The 22811-nt window shown below is 43.8% G+C and overlaps 1 protein-coding gene across 2 annotated transcripts in view; it reads left to right on the forward strand.

The window, feature by feature from the left end:
• Positions 1-22811, forward strand: part of dennd2b (DENN domain containing 2B) — a 54882-nt gene that overhangs the window by 14700 nt on the left and 17371 nt on the right. For both annotated transcript variants that reach the window (XM_034116125.1, XM_034116124.1), the window contains exons 3-11: positions 3267-4520; positions 7235-7380; positions 11071-11192; positions 11975-12190; positions 12557-12653; positions 12828-12872; positions 14546-14730; positions 15926-16035; positions 16984-17053. In XM_034116125.1, coding sequence (XP_033972016.1) covers positions 3267-4520; positions 7235-7380; positions 11071-11192; positions 11975-12190; positions 12557-12653; positions 12828-12872; positions 14546-14730; positions 15926-16035; positions 16984-17053 — 2245 coding nt within the window. The remainder of the gene's footprint in view (positions 1-3266; positions 4521-7234; positions 7381-11070; positions 11193-11974; positions 12191-12556; positions 12654-12827; positions 12873-14545; positions 14731-15925; positions 16036-16983; positions 17054-22811) is intronic.

Below are 22811 nucleotides of genomic sequence, written 5' to 3' on the forward strand. Positions count from 1 at the left end.
TAACAATGCAAGGCAAAACAAAAAAACGTAGGGTTTGCACTATTATATTTCTTTGATCTTCTGTGAGGGAATCATTTAAATGAATGTCCTGCACCTCAAAGATCAACTACAAAGCAATCCAGTGAGGTGTTTTGGCAACACGAAACATGCTGACAAGGCTTTGACAGAGAGAGAGGAATAAGACTACTTTGCAGAGTATTTTATTTAGCTAGAAATGCACTGAATGTATCTTTACTGATATGAAAGCAAATAAAACTCTTGAATTAAATGTGTGCTGGATTAGAGTTTTATCTATGATCATGCATAAGCAAGTGCTGATGGATGATAACGTTTTTGAACTATTATAGTATAAGTGCTGTTTGTGTTAGCAGTCTGCTGCCTCCATCCTGGTCAGGAACAGGAAATGGCCTGTGGTGAGCTGGAGTGAGAGCCAGAGGCCAGGTTGAGACTGGCATGCAGCTCTTTGTACAGTACTGTCTGTGTGGCCCGCCCAGCTGAGGCTCACTGAACCGGACTTATTTTTACAAGCATGATGCAAACCACCAGAACCCCCTTAAAGTCCCCCAGCCCAAAAATAGACAAACATTCTGCACATATTTTTATTTTTGTGTCTAATCGAGAGGTCTTTGTACTGCAGCCTACATATGTATTGACAACAAAAGTGGAACTCATAGCTAATTAGGCCATACAATTGTAATATCTGTATTATTTGATGGATGATTTTGCTTTCGCAGTTGATAAAGTATGCTGCTATGTGAAAGGATAAAGAACACATTAATGTCCACTGATATAGTCTACACAAAAAGGAAATAATACATAGTAATTTTGTATGTCCACATGCCTACATACATAACGTCTAAATAAAGTACATAAAGTCACTTGTATGGAGTGTCCTAATTATATAAAATGTAAGATAGGAGTCTCTTTGAGAAATATCACCACATAGCACAACATAAGGCCAGTCTGAATCTTTTTTATTTTATTATTTGTTAATTGTCACATAAGTGAAATCATGTATGAGCCCTGGAGACAGTGGTGAATCCTGTCTACAGTGTTTTCAAGCCCATGGCCATCAAACCAAAGAGCCAAAATTAAAATTGCTTCAATTAACTCAATAAACTGTACTGTTATTGGCATTAGAGTAGTTATAATGAGTGTTTGGTCTTGTTGCTTCTAAAACACTCCCATTGATACTAAGCTTGAGAGACTCTCTCTGTGGCCTTATCCTTGGCAGGGGTTTATTGGCAACCAGTACAATTTTAAATTGCTAGAGAAATTATAATAAGCCTCTGCTGCAGCAGTGCAACATCTCATGTGTTGGACTGCAGGTTCATATCAGATTGTGCTCATAAAATGTTTTCTTCATTAAAACTAAGTTTGACTTGGTGTGGGGTTTCAAATATGAAACTCTGATACCTCATTTCACCTGAGATTTGAGTTTGTTTTGAACTCTATCGAAGCTCAAGTTGGTTTATATTTACAATAATAATCAGAGCTTAATTCATTCAGATTTAAGAAAATCTGTTTATGTTTTTTTTTACAAATCTACCATTCAATCCAATCCAATCCAACTTTATTTATATAGCATTTTAAAACCTCCAGACCAAAGTGCTGTACAGAGAGCTACATAAAATATAAAATCACACAGCTCAGCTCACAAAACATAAAAATAAGTATAACATCACATAAAAGATACGAACACAAAACAAACCAGAATAAACGTAACAATTACAAAATAGCCATATAATAAAAACAATAGACCACTGAAAGCAAATAAAAGCAACAATCTACTTGTTTACGAATGCTAAGGAGAAAAGGTGGGTTTTAAGACAGGATTTAAAAACAGACAGTGACAGACAGCCTGTCTGATTAGCAAGGACAGGTCGTTCCACAGTTTAGGGGCGGCAGCATAGAAAGCACGGCCCCCTCTGCGCATTCAATATCATTTTCTAAAAAACAGCTCATGAGACAAAGCTTTAATGAAGAGTTTAATGAAAAGAAAAGGCTTTGGTTGTTGTTTGTTTGAGGACAAATTAAAGTTCAGGTCCATTTATGTTTTATTTGTTAGGGGTGGTGTCTTTTAGTCATTGTCTGAAAAATGTTTCACCACTGCTACAGTATTTTGCAGTAACGTAACAAATAATGAAACGCCTCATAGCTACAGTATCACATTGATTTATTCCTTTTTGACCAAGCTGGAAGAAAGTCCTGGTCAGTGATATATCCGTTCAGTTTCCAAAGTAATGTGGGCTTTTAAATCTGTTCATTTGACTTCATAGTATTACCCTCCAGCAGTAAAAACTTCCAGACATGAGTCGTCATCTCAGAAACTCATATTTCTTCAGGGAGAGTAAGATAAGATGACTCCATAATTCTTGCAGCTTACAGGTTCCTAGCTGTTGTAAAAAAAAGGTCTCCCACCCTGGAGCAGGAGGCTGAAACCAGGGAAGGGCAGGTAGGTGTGAAGCCAGATCTGTCCCAACCTGCATTGTTGGATCACAGTCCGCAGCCCTCAGCTTCCTCCTCCCATATCGCTTGTTATTCTAGCCATGGCTGTGACATCAGATCTCCTCACGCTTCACTTTCGCAAGACTTAGCAAGCTTCCAAGTTATGACAAGGCTCCTGAAACACCATGAGTAGTAATGTGTCGGGAATCTACAGGGAAAGTTAGTCTTTCTCTTGAAATCCTAAAGGAGCTGAGCACCGTGAGAAAGTGTGTGTGTGTGTATGTGTGTGTGTGGTATAGTCAGCAGTGAGCGTACAGCAACTGTAGCACCTAGTACCAAGGCTCTGAGGACCAGAGTGGAGCAGTGAGAATTTTACAGGTGAGACCGCTGCAATAAATCTTTCTCTGCACACTGCTTTCTGTGGGAGGTCCGCAGTGACTCTCTTTTAAGATTTTTTGGATTATGTGGAAAAATCCACAGTGGCATTTTAATGTTTGCTTTATTTCCTTTGGCTTTTATTTTATTTTCACTCAGCCAAAGACTGCAAACTTTCCTGTGGTTATATTTAATAAGTGGCTCAAGTTTTCATTCTGTCTTTGATCTGGGAAATGAATTCAGAGTTTTCAGCTGATTCAGCTCATCAGTTTTCTCCCATCTGTTCACCATCAACTCTCTGGTACTTTTTAATGCTGCAGGGTTGAGTGGATTTATTGGCATCTCCCTTTTCTTAATTTTTTATTTAAATGCTTTTTTTAAATCCCAGAGAAACACTTTAATGTTTACATTGTTTATTCACACCTTCCTTTGTCTGCTTTCAGGTGCCAGTCTACGTCACCGTGTCCTGTTCTCGCTGCCAGCCAGGGACCGGGCCAGCAGCCTCTCCTGGGCGACGGGGAGAAGCAGAGTAGGTACGTCCGGACTGACGGCAGGTTCCTGGTACGTACTGGCTGGAAGACCGCTACCTTGGGCAGTGGTGCCTCTCTCAAAGGTGACGCTGAGTTCCAAGGGCGTCTCATCAAGTCAAAGAGCATCAGCTGCCTGGACAACAGGCTCTCTATTTATAAACCTCCAGGTCAAACCAAGTCCTGCCAGGAAAGTCAGGAGCAGAAGGAGCAAAAAGGGGAACTCTCTCCGGAAGATGGATATAATGGTCGGCCCCTGAGTTGTAGCACGCTGTCACTGGGACCTTCCACCAGCCAAAGCCACAAGCGCACCTTCTCTCTCACCCGCACAGTAGCAGGTGTCCCCCCCGACACAATACGGAAAAAGATCTCAGAATGGGAGTACAGGAGAGTGAGTCTGCCTAGGATGAGCTTGTGTTTAGATAAAAGAGGAGGGGAGCGTGTAGGCGGCAGTGAGGGCTGCCCTAGCCTGCTCGCTTCTCCCTGCAGCGAGAAAACTTTTGACTTTAAGGGGGTCCGCAGGATGAGCTCAGCTTACTCTGAATGCTCCTACACGGAGGAAGAGGAAGGAGTTTCAGACAAAGACTGCCTAGGTCGCTTCCAGAAAAGGATAAGCAAGACAGAGTCCTCAGGAACATTTATACGCTCGCTGTCTGCTCGGAAGGAGACATCAGCGGTCCTCAACAGGATACAAAAGATAGAGCAAGCCATGAAGGAGAACCCCAGCCCATCCCCTCCACGCTATCTGAGTAATTGCTATGCTCCAGACAAGACGAGACAGAAGTCTTTTGTGATAGGTGACGACTTGGACAGTACATGCACCAGTAAGCGTAGCAGCATATGCTCAGTGGCCACCGAACCCGATGCTGTTTTGGTGTCTGATAAGCTCTCAAAACTCAGACAAAGGTTCAGTGTGTGCTCCACCAGGTCTGAGAGCCCAGAACCCCCGAGCCAGCAGACCTCTGTGGGCACACCGGTCAACCCCTTACCTAAACCCAAACGCACTTTTGAGTATGACGCCAAACGGGACCAGAAAAATGTGTCGCCTGCCAATGGACTACCTCCAAACGGAGCCTCTGAGCCTCCCCCGCCTCTGCCCTCGACTCCAGCACCCGGTGTAACAAGACCAGTAAAGATTGAGGGCAGCACCCCAGGGAGACCACAGGACAGGTGAGAACATCTATGTGCTTCTGTCTGTAGCCTATCAAATGCAGTTTCCTTGTGAATGTCATTGTAAAATAAGTGTTTGACTACGAACACCAACTCAGTATTTCTTCCAAAAAGCAATCTTTGTTCTTATGTTGTTTAACCCTTGTGAGGTGTTCATATTTTTGTTACTCAGCCAGTGTTCGTGGGTCTGGTGGACCCGCTGCCTTTTTGGGTTTCAATTCAACACAATCAAACTATTTTATGTTAAAATACTCAACAGATGTTTACTTGATCTCAATTACAAGCAATATAAACAGCATATATGGTTAATATTTGCCCTTTTACATTTGTTAAATCACATTAATGAATTAAAGTGCTACTTGTTTTTTTGCCCGCTGACCGGCTGGTCCTGTGGCTCGTATTTTTTTTGTAACTAGCTGATGCTCGATCTCATCCTCTTCTTCAAAGTCACTGTCAGACTCTGACTTCTCAGAAATCTGATCCTCACATTCTGAAACCTCTTCCTCTACACATCATCAAATGGTTCTCTCTCTTCCAAAATCATTTGCAAGGCCCTCTGAGCAGAGAATCTTTTGGCCATCTTGATCAGTTGTGATAAGGACCCAAACTGGCGAAGCTTTATTTATTGTGTCTTGCCCCAAATTTGCAGCTTGGATAGAGTGTAAACAAAATATTGATTGGTTCCCGCAAGACATAATGCGGGAATGTGAGAGCAGACAGGTGTCCGTGCTGGAATTTATCAACAATGTTGCAACCTTGTGGCAGGGGAAGAAACACAAAAGTCTCACACACACACACACACACACACACACACACACACACACACACACACACACACACACACACACACACACACACACACACACACACACACACACACACACACACACACACACACACACACACACACACACACACACACACACACACACACACTGTATGTAATGTACATGTGTAGGGGGGGTACAGTGGGTGGTCATTGAAAATGTGTTCTGATATATGTTCTTCACAGAAAATGAGCCAAGGCCATTGAGTGTGGGTTTGAAAAAATAATTTATCATATCATTTTTCTTTAGCTAACCCGAACACCATACAAGGGTTAACATGAAACAATTTCCAACCAGTGAGTCAAACAAACTTTGAATTGGGGAGAAAAAGAGCTCTATTGATGGATTGGAACGTTCTACATGCAGCTACGGAGAGAACAAGATGGATCAATGCATCTCTTTTGGGTGCTCTGACTTTGTTTAGATGTCTTTGGAGTTTTATAGTTTCTAACATATCTGGTGGAGGAATATAGATCTCAGGCTAAGTGTTAGCTTTGCTGCTCTTGTAAGAAACACGACGACGATGATGATGATAACGATGATGACGAGGAGGACGATGACGACGACGACGATGATGAATAAATGGTTTATATTTCTGGGGGTGTGAATTCTGCAAAGGATTGTTCAGCTTAACTTTTGTGGGAGGTTGTGGCTCAGTGGTTAGTGCGCTGATCTTCGGTTCACGGGGGCACTGGTTCGAATCTCGCTGCAGTCAACATTCCGCTGTGTCCTTGGACAAGACACTTCACCCCAAATTGTTCCTGTGGGGATTGCCCACAGTATTGAATGTATGTACGTCGCTTTGTGTCTGGTTGTGGTGGTGGAACAATCTACTCTTGTTCATGTTTGTTCTTAGTAAGGACATGAAGTATAGATCATTGTTGAATAAGTTATGTTTCACAACAGACCATTGAAGAAAACAAGAGTTTTGTTTTGTTAGAGCATTGAGCTTTTGTCACCCTAGGTTTTCTAATGTTATCAAACCGACGATCACATTTTTATCATAAAGTATATCCTACTAGACGCAGCTCAAATAACGGATTTATTTTAAATACCATCAACACTTTTAGATTCTTCCTGGATCAATAAAACATATTTGCTAATTTCCACTCCTATCTGATCCACAGTATATATTCAAACAGAAGCTAACCAGTAACTAAATTACTCAACCACAAAATTCATCATTGGATTATTGATTATTATGCCGCTTTGTTGTTTAAATATTAGCTGAATCTTGGGTCCTGTAGCCTGGTCTTGTTTTCTTCTGAACATATGGCTCTCAGAATCAGAGGTACTCAGTTTGAGGGTGGGGCCTCCCCAGATTGCCCCTATGTAAAAGGGGGTTGAATCCATAAATGTTCATCCCTTGGACTCTGTGTTTAACATTCCTGTGGCTCCAGCAATTTCAGACCAAGTTTAAAAGCCACAAGCTGTTGATGGCGCGACATGACCATACTGTAGATCCCTGCACTAATGTAGCACAGTTCCTGTTTAGTGCCTTGTGACATGTGATGGGAACCTTAAACTGTGCAGACAGACAGCAGAAAGTGTAATATATCTGCATGTTTCTATGTAATTTATCAGGAAGTTCCTTGTGATTGGAGCACATGTAGATCATGTTATTTCAGTTTTTTTATGGTATATTATAAGTTTCTCCTCATTTAAGTTTTTGAGGGATAAGTCAAAGGGTTTGACTTTCTCTGTTCCTGGTTGGCAAGAGGAGGAGAAGTTAAACCGTCCTTCTGGACTATTTTTAACATCGTCTGGACTGTTTCAGTTTACACTTATCTGTCTCCACCTTCCTCCTAGTCATTTTGTGTGCGCAAATATATAACAGCTATCCCTGTGCTGGTCTGTTCTGTTCTGACATTCTTCATTTCTTCCCAGAGAGTCGTGTGAGTCAGAGGATGCTACGAGTTTGCCATCTTCATATCCATCCTCACCGACAGAGAACGGCACAGCAACCACAGGCACGCGGACTCGACCCTCTGCTAAAAGCACTTTAGAGGAGAATACTTATGAGGACATAGTAGGTAAGCACGCTGGTTCACTTGCTTTAAAAAACAGGAGAGAGGAATTTCAGGTCCCCTGATCGCTCACTGGCTTCTGTCTTACCCCGGTCACTCTTTGGTTCAGTTTAAAGCTGATATGATGAATCCATTAATCGATTAGTTGATCAACAGATAATTTGATAGGAAATTAGATTAATCAAGTCACTTTTTTGGATTGTTTTCAGCTTCTTGAATGTGAATATTTGCTGGTTTTCGTAACGCTATATGATGCAACTCATGTTTAGGAATTCATGGGATTTTGGCCTTACAAGACAGTAGTCAGATGTTTTAGTAAAAGTGATGTGCCCATGCAGCTTTGCACATTGTAATAAGATAGTTAGGATAGCTCCTCTTCCTGCATCTGCCTCATGTAGACACTCAGTCTGGGCCTTGAGAGATTAGATTAAAACGCAACATTTGGTTTTATAGGTTGTATTTTACTTTAAAGGTTGTCTGTTTGTTGAGCAAACTCACACTAAACTTTGATTGTAGCGCCTCATCCTCTGACACAGCAACATTGCAAGCGAGTGTATCTCACTGTACAGAGGATCGACTGAAATGTTTTCTGAGACAATGTGTGTGAAACGCTAGACTTGTTGAAGAGCCAAATTCCTTTCCACTAACAAATGACCCCAGGCCTTCTGCCCAGTCCAATTGCCAGTTCCCCCAGTGCATACTTAATGTGGTGGAAATGTGTGTCAGCGTGAGTAAAGTCTCATGCCGAAGCTTGGATTTCAGATGCAGTAAAAAGTTTTCACACTCAATATTTTCATGATAAATGCTCAGCGACCAAATAAAGGGTTTAACATGCAGGTAGTACATTACTTTATGTTATTTCTACAATTAGCTGCTTTGTTCTCAAATCAGTGATCAGTCTCGTCAGCTTATTTTCCTAAAAGCTGTGGATGTGCAGCAGTCTCAGAGAGAGCGTCAGTGCATGACTGGTTTTCATGTGAATCCCAACAAAGCCCCCATTGTTCCCTCAGCACTGTGAGTGTGGAGTTTGGAGATGCGACTTTTGCCAATCTCTGTTTATTCCTGACAAAGACATTGCCCCTGAAGAAGTTTGAAATTGCTCCAGCTATTTCAAACAAAGCTTTTAAATTGGACTCTAATGCGGGACGGCAGTAGTTTCCACTGGCACTACGCTGTGTTTTACAGGTCAGATGATCCATGTGAGAAGCAGCCGCAGCAGTAAATGAGCCATGTTTTGGTCCCTCTGTGCCCATATTTAAAAATGTCACACACACAAACATTTTGCCAGAGACATCTTGTCTTTCTCATCTGCCTCGGTAGGACATACACTCAGATCATTTTGGTTTCTGGCACCTGTACTTGAGGCAAAATGTTTACCTTTAAGAGTGCAATTAATTTGTAACCCATGCTACATTGTTGCTACAATTGAATGATGGATTGTGATATAAGGTGACTCTTTTAAATGCTTTTCACTAGTGAAGTTGATTCCTGGAGTGCCAATGAGTGATTTGTTTACAGTCTGATGAATCATGCCCTGTGCTATGATTCAGCTGTCTGTATCAGAGTCGCGGTCTTGTTCAAAAATCCTTTACTGACGTAGTTTCCTCACTGACTTACTCTTGTGAATAAATGTGGGAGAGTGTCCGGTACATTCAGGTAACAGTTCCACTTGACAATTACATACACACTTAGACCTATTAAATGATTTTGTTATTGTTTGGTAAGAAAAGGAATTGATGTAATTTATACAGTAAAGCGTGTTTCATACACATAGATTCAAGTTGCTGTACAGAAAAGTTAGAATACTAAAATACAAAACTAGAATAAAACGATTACCATTTAGTTAAAAAAGCTTGAGAACAACAAGGTCTCCAGTCTGCAATGGTTGGGGAATTCCTCAGACTTTTGGTGTAAAATGTGCCATGTGCATTATCCTACTTTCTCAGTGTGGTCACAATCAGACTCTCCTAAAGACAGCCACACTCTATGGTTTGTGGTGCCGCCAAATGTTTTTACAAAACTATAACCTATTTTCTCTTCACATGCACATTTCTGTTTACCACTGAATGGGCGAGTGGTTTCTCTATACTGTAGCGTGTCCACTTTATGGGGTAAACTGATACTGACGTTGTTGGTGTAGTTTGTTCTGTGCCTCGCCCTGCCCAGAGAGCCCTTTGTGTACACAGAAATGTACAATCACAGTGTGCAGCCGAGGTGTGTCCACTCCCTGCGTAATGCTGTGTGTCTGCGGGGTGTTTCACAGAGATCTGGATGTTTGTAATCAGAGGAGTAGATTAGTACCCTCCAGTACATAAGCAGCTCTGCAGACATATCATTTTCTCAGCAGGCTCTCATTACAGCATTGCTTCAGTTTAATGGAGTTGCAGCACAACGTGGGGTCACACTAAGCCGTCTTTTTCTGCTCCTCAGCTTTAATGATGCACAGAAAATAACTCCAGTACGCTAATTCACTCCGGGACTCAACGTAACGCTCTGAAAATCCCTGGCAGTGTACACTGTTTGCCTGTGTGCAGGGGTGTGTGTATTTACCTGAGACAGGCTCAATAATTAACCCAAAAATAGATAACTGAACAAAGCTCTGTCTGTAGGTTAAGCTTTTTAAAACACACACTCGCTGTTTGAGATGAGTGCTGAGTTCACCGGGTTTTTCATTTATATACTCGGGAAGAAGGAACGCAGCTTCCAAATAGATTTTTTTGGTTCTTTTTCTCCTTTCTGCTGACAGATAACACTGCTGTTCTTTCTTTCATAAGTTCCCCTCATGCATTTCGACGCCATCTGGCTCTGTTTTTATTCTTCACTGTGGTTTCTTCACTTTCTCACAACCTTTTTCAGACCTTGCCAAAGAGCTATTCTCAGAGCACATGTCTGAATAGACATGGACTGTGGTGTTTTCTCTTTATTGAAGTTGGCCCTCTTCCAGGTGACATCAGTGAGAGCCGTGCAGCGCTCTGTAATGCTCCTTTCCTTTTTCTTTCCTTTATTCACTGAAGTACATCTAAAGTGCATTGGCAATTTCTGGACTCATTATCATTTCTTGAGGTACAGTCAGTGATGAGTTTTAAAAAAAGTCCTTAATATGAATTAATAATTGAGGCCTCAGTCAAAGTAAAAGCTGTGTTTTTGTATCTGCATTATTCTGCATATTTCTATTGTTTACTTTATGTTTTGAATCACATGGCATGTGAACATGTTTTCCTTTTCCATTTTTAGGATAGTTTACAATGATACACTTTCACATTTCACAAGAAAGAAAAAATATGTATTTCAATTGAGGTTATTGTAATCATTTGAACATTAAAGTTAAGAGCCTAAGAGGCAGATCCTCCTCTCAGCAGACAGTGGACTCTACATGCCTGCAGAGTGACTCACTCAGTGTTGTGTCCAGGAGTTTCAGCTGGGCCCGCTGGGGCCTGTGGGGCCCAGAGCCAACAGTAACTGTTTGGAAAAAGGGAGTTCATAGGGCTGGCTGACCCTTGACTTACCTTTCATGACTCATCTCTTTTCAGACTAGACATGGGGAGGCTCTTTCATGCCCCTGACACCTTTTACTCCTCTCTGTTTTTACCCTCTTTGACCCTGTAGCCTCATCTGTCTTCTGTTGAAAACACTGTCTATGAGCTAGCTTCACTGTTGATATTTGAGCTACACTGAATACTTGCTTCATGCCCACAGAGAAGGAAAACCCATATGAGGATGTCGACCTGAAACGGAAGAGTTTGGGTCGGAAGTCTTGTCTGCTGGAGAGCAACAGATCGTGGACCACCATGGACAGGAAGCTGAACTCTCCACCTCAGGTAAGTCATAAGCCTGTGGGAATCAACAGCACTAATGTGTTTTCCTGTAGTAAACATAACACACATGTTTTTTACTGTGCTAACACGAACCCCCTCAGGTGATCCTTTAAAGAATTTCACAACTAATTTGTGGCACTACAGGCAACAGTTTAGTGTGTTTAGACCTGTTGATTCTCCATAGATTGACATTTGGCTACCTCACGTAAACACAGACGCATTTGTCTCACTATATAAAGTGGAGACCCCCATTGTTACTGGTAGTAGCAACAAGGTCACTTTAATACTGCAGCGAATACTTCTTGAGCAGCTACTTTCTCAGGAATACAACAAAATGGCAACTTCTGTATCTGTACACAGTGCAGCCAAACCACTGCTTTTTTTTTTTTTTTTAAATAAAGATGTTAGTCAATAATTGTCACTCATGCCCCCTATTCCCTTCATGTCTTCTCCGATTATTTTTGTTTTCCACACAAGAAGGAGCTGAGGAGTTGTATGTGTGCAGCCTGTTACCTGCATCGCTTTATCTAACAGCTCACTGTGGCTGTTCCTTCTTTTATCATTACTGCCCGCTAAATGTCAAACGTATCCGCTTTTCAGCAAGTGTCCTGTTTTGTAACCACATTTTGATACGTTGCACAAATACATTACATTTCCAATCAGTGCTTGTGCTCCCCTGGTTAAATGGTCGATGTATCCTAACATTAATGAGGTTGGATAACCATTTATAAAAAATGAATGAATGAAATATAATAACCCTTATGTATTATTTTCTCTCTCACTAGCTGCCATCTAAACCCAGCAGCCAGTCCCTTCGCCTCCCCGGTCCGAGCGACAGGAAGAGCCACCGGATGTCACAGTTGTCCAAACGCTACAGCCACGATGAAATGCTGCTTCTCCCCCAGCGGAGTGTATCTACGCTGCCCTGTGGCCTGCTGGATGAAAGCCTCTGTAGCACCAGTGATAGCCTGGCCTCACACAGGCACTGGAGGATCCCCAAGGTACACACCACTAGATCCTACACAAACACCCTCACTAAGTCCTTGCAGAGCTCCGACTGTGATCTCTTCCTTTCCCGCTTCACAGATCAGCTCAGGTTTCTGTAAGTCAGATCCGGATCACTTGTAATTCCCCAGTTTGGAAAAGAGGTTTTTAAATCACAGTGCCTCGATGTGGATTATTACTTCTTTGGTTTCTAGTGTGGTACTTTTTTCTCAAGAACTCGCATTGAAGTTTTTCAGTTAACCTTAAAGCACAGTATAGTATTTATTTTGGCCGTGAACACCCGCTACTTCTTTTATACTTCATCAAAAGAAACAAAACTTCAGATCCCTCAACAGAGAATTTCCTCTTTCCTCTGTTTACAGCTGGTCCAGAGGATCAACTCCATTTACTGCACTAAACGTGGGAAGAAGAGGCTGAAGAAGCTGTCAATGGCCAATGTTGAGACTGCATCTCTGAGAGGTAAGAGGTCTCTTTATTCCCATTATCCACTGGAGAGATAAGTGAGTAAATATTTGCGTCTCCGCCACCCACATAGAGTTCTTGCTGTGTCTCTTTCTTGATATAAACACATGTTTGTGAAATTGCCCTCTGACCCGTACAATATCTTCTTGTCTGTCTCATGTTTGCCCGCAGATGACAACAGTGAGAGTGAGAGTGACTCTGATGACAGGTTCAAAGGTGAGTGACCGCTGCATTCGTTTATTCAACGATGAGGTGCTACCCTGCTGTCAGGTCCGATCATTGTCTTGGAGCTGTTTTTGTGCACCAGCTTCCCAGTTTTGTATTTAACAAGTGACCCTGTGTGAGCAGACAGACCACAGGATTGTAACTGAAACATTTGCCATATGCACGGATTATCAGTAGACCATACCACATTCATCACATGTCTGGATTCAATGACAGGAATACTGAAGAGATTTAGTGATGTTCCCTCTGTTTGGTCTTTTAGTAACAGTGAATTAAACCCATACCTATAACATTTAGGCTGCATCTACACGGAGACGAAAACGAAAACTAACCGAATTCGATATAAAAAAAGTCTTCCGTCCACACCACATGTGTCAAACTCAAGGCCCGGGGGCCAAATCAGGCCCTTGGTGGATTTCATTTCGGCCCGCAGGATAATTTTTAATTACTATTAGATCTGGCCCGCCGGTATATTGCACGCACACCTTCACTCAATCCTGAGGATTTCCTCAGCTCAGAGCCTGACCCCAAACATTGATGAACTTGCACCCAAGATGAGATGAGTGGAAAAATGTATTCATAAGAAATGACTCCGGAAAAGCTGCAGATAGAGCCATAAGAAATGAATGCAACTGATTATTTAATTTTTAATGTTGTTTTTATAGGCAATAATTTAAGCTTTGTTAGTTCCAGGTTTAATATGTGCAATAAGTTCATGTCAATAAGTTTTGCAATAAACTTGAACCAGTCCGGCCCTCGACTAGTACCGATCTTTTAATTTTGGCCCACTGTGTATTTGAGTTTGACACCCCTGGTCCTCGGCTCAAGAAACGTGCCCGTCCACACGAGAATGCTCGACCCGCTGGAGACGCTGTAGTACATATGCCGAGCCTGTAAGTGGCTCTGTACTTCCGCCACAAAATAGACCAAAAGCAGCGAAGAAGACCCCCAGAACATGGTTGCCATGGTTGCCTGGTTGCCCTTCTGTTTATTCTCCGCGGTGGATTTAGCAACATGTAGTTCATGTAGTTCTCCATGTCCACTTGTTGCTGATGGTTGTGGTAGAGGAGCTGTAGATTTTGTACTAACATCTGTAGCATGGTCAGTAGCAGTAGCAGTGAGCAGCAGAGGTGGGGAGAGGCGGGGCTATGGCTTCATCATTATCAGGAAATGATCGTATAGGACGTACACACAGAGCCGTTAGGCCCCCCAGAGCGTTTCGTCTGCAGATCTACCCACCTTGGGACCCGTTACCGTTTGAGGGCTCCGTTTCCGCGGTTCCGTTACGGCCTCGTGTGGACGAACCGTCCATACGATAGAGAACTGTAGCAGATACAACCCGTTTCGTGTCCGTGTGGACGGGGCCTTAAATTCATGACTGCTGATGGTTATTATCATATGAGCCCTAGATTCATATATTGAACTGTAACTTGTGAAACTAGTTGAGATTGAGTCCGTTTGTCCGTTTAGCTTCTCAACCCTCGCATATTTTTGGCCTTGACAGTTGTGCAGTAATTTGCCATTGTCAGTTGGTGTGCATGTGTAAGGATGTGTGAACATGTAAATATCTCCAGACCTGAGTCCAGAACAAAATCCTTTCAGAGAAACAATAATGTATATCGTATTGTATTTATATATGTATTATTGCCTGCTTCCCTCCTCAGCTCACACACAGAGGTTGTTGAAACTGCAGTCCATCCTGCGACGGGCCCCCAGCTACCGAACACTGGAGCTGCAGCTCATTGAGTGGCAGGAGAGAGAACTCTTTGAGTACTTTGTGGTTGTTTCACTAAAAAAGAAACCCAGCAAAAACTCCTACTCGCCAGAGGTCACCTACCAGTTCCCCAAGGTAAGAGCCTGTTAGTCATAATAACAAAATCCATCCCTTAAAATGCTTCAGAGGTATGTTTGAGCCCAGGAATTATAAATCAAAAATACTACATGTCATTGCACTAGTGTTATCCAAAGCTTACAATGGGTTGGAGCCACGTTTTTATCATTATTTAACGATGTAGACAGCTGGTAGTCTGTTCATGAGACTCAGGAAGGTTACAAAAACAATGTTTATTAGCATAAAAATCTAGGGCATGGTCTGGAAGTGGTCAGCTCCAAAGCTCTAAATGTGTTGTTAAATCGTAAAAACATAATAAAAAGAATAATATTTAAAAAATAGATAAAGTTATGCATTTGGATAACAGAGTTCAAACTCTAACATTTCAGCAGCACAGCATGAAATGTTCTAAACTCTCTGGACAGTTTGACAGGATATATTGTCTGAATAATTGGAGATGAAACAAGATGAGCTGTTTTGATTTTCACAACCCAATTTTAATCCACTTAATTCATATTTGACAGTCTGAAAGATGTTTATGTTAATGCCACAGATAAAGTGTCATCTAGAAATAACGTGTTGGAACAAGAGTTGATTATGTACTGTAGGCTTTACAAAGTGTTCCCACTTTGAGCATGGATGACTTTAGAACTGTGATTGCTGAGAGGTATGACAGTGATGTCATTGTTTTGGTGAAAGTGAAAAAGTAAAAATATATTTATATTTTAACTTTCAGACGTTATTTGCAGATAGTTGACAAGTTAAGGCTGCACAGGCGGCTAAGATTTATTGCAAAGAGCCTGAGGAGTCTTGGGAGCTTGACGGATAAAAATAACCAGGATCCATTTCTATGGCCAGGAAGTTTTTTTGTTATTCAAAGATATTTTTTCAAGTTATTTAAGATTTGGTTCCTTAGAAGTACCCCTTGGGAGAAGTTAATCTCTGTCTGACAGGGAAACACTCACTTTGTTGTTGTTGTAAGTGAGGACTGAGGGGGCAAAGGTTTAACCTTGTAAGGAAGAAATGTTAGTCTGGTCAGTTATTGGTCACGCTGGCATCCAAGGGGATCTTAAAAAAGGAGGACAGTTATCTGAAGGAGAATGAGCTGAATTATCTCTCCTCTCCTCTCCTCTCCTCTCCTCTCCTCTCCTCTCCTCTCCTCTCCTCTCCTCTCCTCTCCTCTCCTCTCCTCTCCTCTCCTCTCCACTCACAGCTAGAGCGACCCACCAAGCAGATGAGGGAGGCCGAACAGAGACTCAAAGCCATTCCTCAGTTTTGTTTCCCAGATGCAAAAGACTGGAGTCCTGTGACTGAGTACTCGAGGTATGGATGAAAATCTTCCTAATTCAGGGTCAAATACTTTTTCACTAAGTGGTCCAGGAAAGCAGTATTCTAGCAATGTAGAATTGCACTTCCATAATGTTTGTGGTCTTGTGAGGGACTGATTTAATACATAATAGTAAAGGTGATCCTAGTAGCTCATCTGGTAGAGTTGGCCTCACATGTACACACTAAGGCTGAGATTATACCACAGCCTCATTTACTCTAGGTCCATCTTTAATACTACCAATAAAGGCAAAAAGACAAAAAAAAAGGATGGTAAAAATCAAAGCCACAAAAGACAAAATATCCATTATTTCCTTCCCTTTTTAGACCCCTGGAAAAACTCCCAATGTATCCCTTAAAGGTTACCTATTATGCATAATCCACTTTTCAACATGTGTCCCCTCTGTGTGAAGAGATTCTGAAAGTTTCAGAAAAAAAGATGCGCTCACTTTTTGTCCTGATCCATTTATATAAAAACCTGTCTGAAAATGAGCTGATCAGATTTAGGCCACTTTATGATGTCATAACGATTTTTTGGCTTGTGTAACCATTAGCCAATCACCAACCAAGGTAACCCCCCCCCACCTGATCACCTGAATCTCCTCCTAGAGCACCATTGTGTTCTTTTTAACCAAATATCTCGGGCGTTGGGAGTGGCTCCTTATTTTCTTCTAAAGTAACAGACAGAGAATCAGCACTTTTGAAACAGGGCTGAAACAGAGGGGTTTATGGGATGCTGCAATGCATGATCTGTTTGGTATTTCAAGCCAAACTCTTCAGAGACATGTTTTGTATATATCTGAGACCTGGAATATATTGATGAAAAACAGTATAATAGGGGACCTTTAAATGCAGCTCAGTGTAATCTGGCGTGCAATTGTCTACCTGGTTACAGTATGTGTCTTTGCATCTACTCTCATGTGTGTACATGTGTTTTTGCTACAGTGAGACCTTCTCCTTCATGTTGACGGGAGAGGACGGCAGCAGGAGGTTCGGGTACTGCAGACGCCTTCTGGTAAGCCACAGTTCACCTCCTCCTCCCCTGCTCCCTGTTCACACCCTGCTGAGCCCTGTGTGTAGTGACAAATATTTGTTTGTGAGAACATGTGATAAGCTTTTCCTTTGAGTCCATTGATGTGTTACATGACAATCCACCGAGGCAGCAGGAAGAAAAAATTAAAAAAAAATTGCGCCCATGATATAATTGGTTAAAAAAATCAGTTACTTAAAGGTGGGGTAGGTAAGTTTGAGAAACCGGCTCGAGATACACTTTTTGTTATATTCCATGGAATGCTCTTAACATCCCGATAGCAATGAATATCTTAACCTGTTACGCACCATCCGCCCGGTGCAGGAAACAACGTCTAAGGAATCTTAATATTTAATAAAACTATGAATGTTTTATATCCATGTAACGGGAAGAAACTCAGCTAACTGATCTTTTTAATTTTTTTTTCAAAAAAACCCCACAATGCTAGCACTCAGCCTCTGAATTATCCACGAGCGAAAAAAATTAACCTAAAACGGCACTTAAACTCACAATAACTCCCTTATTCCTTATCCTAGATGCACAGCCAACCACTCGTTTTTGGTGTCCTGGAGACACTGAATCTAGTGGTGCCCACCTCAACACTCAGTGATAAACATTTGCGACGCTATAAACGAAAGCGTACATCATATCATGTGGAGCTAAGTAGCTAGAAACGCTAACATGGCTTACCTTGGTCAAAACTGGTCTTCAATGGCATTAAAACGATAAAGAAACGATGCTGCAGTTAATCCATAGGTTCATCCAATGTATCTGTGCCCTCTTTGAAATTATTTCTGATAATCCATAAACAATAAAACTGCTTTTTTGTTTCCAAATGCCAGAGCTAGAATGTAGCTCCACTCTGCTTTACATTTACATGCACGCAGCCCCCACCTTTTCTCTTCACAATGTGTGTGTGTGAGCCTCCCCCTTCGATTCTATTGGCTCTAACGGTCAGAAAGAGGTGTCAACCATCAAAATCGAGCAAGGGGGGGCAGAGATATGGAAAAAAAAAACATTTTCACCCAAATCACCTCAGAGGTGGGGTGGTTTTGGCTAAACCTCTCTAAAAAGGTCAAATGTCACTTGTTTTGCATCAATCTTGATACAGGGTACTTATTATATGTTGTACTTTGGATTCCTAAAGCTTTTAGTCTACTAACCCATCATCCAAGGGTAGTTTTCAATATCTGTAAAAAATAATTTTTGGACGGACACTATAATTTACAGTTTTTTACTATGTAAAATCTGAATTTTCTTTAAAATAAAAAACATTTATATTGATTCTGACACTTCTACATCCAACTCACAGATGTAACCTTGCTTTGATAAAAGAAATTATTCATATAACCCTTTTAGAAGTTAAGTTGTAGTCATTTGTTATATCTCACACAGGCTCCGCCCTCTACTGGACTCTATGGGTACTACTCTCTATCATGCTGTGCGTGCTTTCACCTACTGAATTTACGTAAACGTAGCCGGCCAATCGGGGCGAGCCTACCTGAATGCGCGCGCAGGCCCACAGTATATAAGGCGGCTACAGCCGCCGCCCCACTATCCTTTTTCTCTTCAGACGAGCTGACAACCGAAGAGTTAAATAAACGTACGAAGATTAGAAGAAACGAAAAATGGACTCACCATTACTGGAATCTCGGCCATGCCCCACCTGCCTTGGTTTGATCGCGGGCACCGATCTCCACCACCTCTGTAGAGTGTTTGGGGGACCAGGATATGGCCGAGGCGGTGCCATTCACGTTCGCCATTCCAGCGGGGCGGATGGCTCCGTTTGCCGTTGTCAGGCACTTCCGGGTTCGGTCCATGGAGGTCCACCGCCCTAGGTGATGACCATGGCGGCGGAGCGCAGCTGCTCCCAGCGGGCAGCAGGCTGGGCAGGGAGCTGAAAAGAGCTCTGCCACGCTACCGCGTGACAGGGCGACTGCAGATAAACACGGGTGTGTTGGGCATCTCGCTCATTGCTGGAGATGCCCCCACCTCGCCAGATCAGCGCGATTATTTGTAGCTTGATCGTGGCCGCCGCCGTTGTCTGCCGTGTGGTATCCCGGTGAGGGATCACGCCGCATGACACTTTTCAAAAAGGACGTGTTGATCTCCTGGGAGCCCCCGTGTTTACGGAAGGGCTCTTTGGATCGATCTCCTTGGTCACGTGGCACACTCCCCGCCCCCTCTGTAAACTCCAGTATAGGAGCCAGCAGGTGGGCGCGTGCACGTGAGTGGAATAAACCGTAATGCTGTCAAAGCACTGTGCGGGTTCAAGAGAGTGATGTGTGTGTGAGAAATGCATTCAGTGAAAACGATTGCATTTATCCCAGAGTAAGAGTCATCTCTCTCCACATTTCCACTTTTCACCATAATGTCAGTTTCAAAGAGATGGCATTTGGCAGAGCCGCGGCCCCACGGGAGCTGCCGCGGTGCGTTCAAGAACCTCAGTAGAAAATCGGCCCCTTTTTCTGTGTCAGCCCCCATGCCAAAACTCCCTTTTATGGAAGGTTTGGCAGCGGAGTAGGCCACCAGAGAATACTACAGCTTCTTAGCTGTGGCTCCAAAGTCGAAAAGAGGCCCTGTTGCAAGAACGGTGGGTTACGTATATAGTAACCCTAGTTCTAGAGTGATGTGTGTGTGAAAAATGCATTTAGTAAAAATGATTGCATTTATCCCAGAGTAAGTCATATCTCTCCACAATTCCACATTTTCCCATAATGTCTCGTTGAGATCGGCAAGGCCGTTTTCATACGATGTTAATTGGACACCCATTATGAGGCGTGGCCCCCGTGAGAGTGGCCGCGGTGCGTTCAGGGACCTCAGCAGAAGAACAGTGCGTTACGTAGTGTAACTCTAGTTCTAAAGTGATATGTGTGTGTAAAATGCATTCAGTAAAAACGATTGCATTTATCCCAGAGTAAGAGTCATCTCTCTCCACATTCCACATTTCCCCATAATGTCCGTTTCAAGGAGACGGCATTATGACGACGCGCGGCCCCCCCCCGTGAGAGTGGCCGCGGTGCGTTCAGGGACCTACGCAGAAGAACAGTGGGTTACGTAGTGTAACTCTAGTTCTAGAGTGATATGTGTGTGTAAAATGCATTCAGTAAAAACGATTGCATTTATCCCAGAGTAACGGGCCGTCTCCACGGCAGCGTTAAAAAAATCTTGGAGGTGGGCGTATCTGAAGCTTGGGGATTTTTTTGCGATCAACCAATCACATGAATCTCCCGCCCGCGACATACGAAGCCAAAAAGCCCGAAGTAAACTGGATATAAACTCCCCAAAACAGGCGAAAATATACCACTGTCTCTGCCACCTCCCTCCATGCCTGGCTCCTCCGGTTTATATCCCGGTAGGTCTGGTCATAAAGCACCGGGTGATTGATTCGCTACCGCTAATTTCTCCTCCATTTTTTGGAATATGAGGAAATGATCTGCGGTATGTCTCTCCCAGCATACACGCCGTTTGATTGGCTAGAGCTTGAACTGTCAGATTTGCGTACACGGGATTTGATTGGCTGACGCTTCCTCCTCAGCTTCAAAAGTTGAACATTGTTCAACTTTGGATCTTGAAAATCCTGAGAATCTCCGCTCGCCTGCCCACAATGCATTTCGGCGAAAGCGAAAAAAAGTGACGTCACCCCATTCAAAGTGAATGGGCAGAAGCGTTTCAAGATTTTTTAACGCTGCCGTGGAGACGGCCCGTAAGAGTCATCTCTCTCCACATTCCACATTTTCCACATTTCCTCATAATGTCCGTTTCAAGAGACGGCATTATGACGACGCGCGCCCCCCCCCCCCCTAGAGCGGGCCGCGGTGCGTTCATGGACAGAAGAAGCTCCGATTAATGCTTATTTCTCTCTAAGAGAAAACAGCATTATGGTGGAGCGCGCGCTCTCACGGGAGCATGCCATGGTGCGTTCAGGGACCTCAGTTAAAAATCGGCCGTTTTTTTCTCTGAGTGGAAACTACATTATAGAAAAACGGCCCTTTCTGTGTCAGCCCCCCATGGGTCAAACTTCCTTTTATGGAGGGTTTGACGGCGGAGTGGGCCACCAGAGAGTACCACAGCTTCATAGCTGCGGCTCTGCAGCTGATTGCACATCCCCTAACACAATGTTATGGGGAATGGAAAATCAGTGGTGTATTAACAGAGCGCATGGACAGGACACTGAGACTGGGTTATTCACTCCAGTTTTGCAGCATCCCTCCTCCGTTCAGAGGCAGGAGAGAGGCACATCTGTCATCGCAGGAGGAGGTTTCCTCTCAGCATGTGCACTCTCAAGTCAGAGAGAAGGGGCATTATTCCCTGTACTTCCTGGTTCCCAAGAAGACAGGAGAATTCAGGCCCATTCTGGATCTTCAATGCCTGAACCAGCACATTGCATGCAAGAAGTTCCATATGTTAACTATGAAACAGTTACTGAGACTGGTGCAGCCAGGCGATTGGTTCACAACCATCGACCTGAAGAACGCTTACTTTCATGGCGAAATTGCTCCAAGAGCACAGAAAGTATTTGCGTTTTGCCTTCCAGGGGGTAGCCTACGAGTACAACAGATGCCGTTCGGCTACTCCCTATCCCCACGCACGTTCAGCCACGACGCTGCAACCGCTGCGGGACCATGGCATGAGGGACGACCTCATAGTTATGGCCAGGTCCAGGGAATGGGCAATACTGCACACAGCCCAATTGATCCTACACCTAACCAAGTTGGGTTGAAAAAGAAGTTGCGGTCAATTGGAAGAAGAGCTCCCCCATACCAAACCAGCAGGTAGAATATCTGGGGCTGATGCTCGATGCAGGCAGACTACGTGTCACCCTGACAGAAAGCAGACAGGCATCCCTGCTGCGGGCAGTCTGCAGGCTGCGTCAGGGGGCGACGGTGACAGCTTTGATCATCATGTAGACTTTGGGTCTCATGACGGCTGCTCACTCCGTAGTGCCACTCGGACTGCTGCATGCACGTCGCATGCAGATGTGGTTTACCGGCCTTCGTTTAGATCTTAAGACACAAACGACGTCTGGTGGCCATCCCCCCCCTCAGTAGAGAGCAACCTCCGATTCTGGGGGTCCCCAGAGAATCTGCGGAGGGGAGCTCCACTGGGGCAGGTAACCTCCTATATCACAGTCTTCACAGACGCTTCAAAGAAAAAGAAAGTGACAGGATGGGGGGGGACGTGTCTAGAGAGAGCTGTGGGTGGTTGCTGGCCTCTAGCGGCACAGCAACCTCCTGGAGCTGCAAGCAGTGATGTTGGTCCTACAGCACGGCAAACCCTTAATACAGGGCAAACATGTGCTAGTAAGGAGCGACAACCGCACCACAGTGGCGTACATCAACAGGCAGGGCGGAGTCCGCTCAATAGCCTGGTTGACCGCAGCAGAGAACCTGTGGCTGTGGGTTTCACAGATTGTGTTGTCTCTAAGGGCCCTGCACATCCCGGGACGGGAGAACAGGGGGGCCGACCTCATGTCAAGAGGCGGACCCCTGCCAGAGGAGTGGAGGCTTCACCCGGAGTTGGTGAAGCAGGTCTGGACTCAGTTCGGTAGAGCAGAGGTGGACCTGTTCGCCAATCGGCGCAACAGCCACTGTGCCCTGTGGTTCTCCCTGGCTCGGTGGGACAACCCGCCCTTGGGGGTGGACACATTTGCACACGAGCCATGGCCAAGAAAGCTGCTTTACGCCTTTCCACCGCTGCACCTTATCCCCCCCCTCCTGGAGAGGGTGAGGCGGGAACAGCT

The sequence above is a fragment of the Trematomus bernacchii genome, unplaced genomic scaffold (assembly GCF_902827165.1).
Source record: "Trematomus bernacchii unplaced genomic scaffold, fTreBer1.1, whole genome shotgun sequence".
Lineage (NCBI taxonomy): Eukaryota > Metazoa > Chordata > Actinopteri > Perciformes > Nototheniidae > Trematomus > Trematomus bernacchii.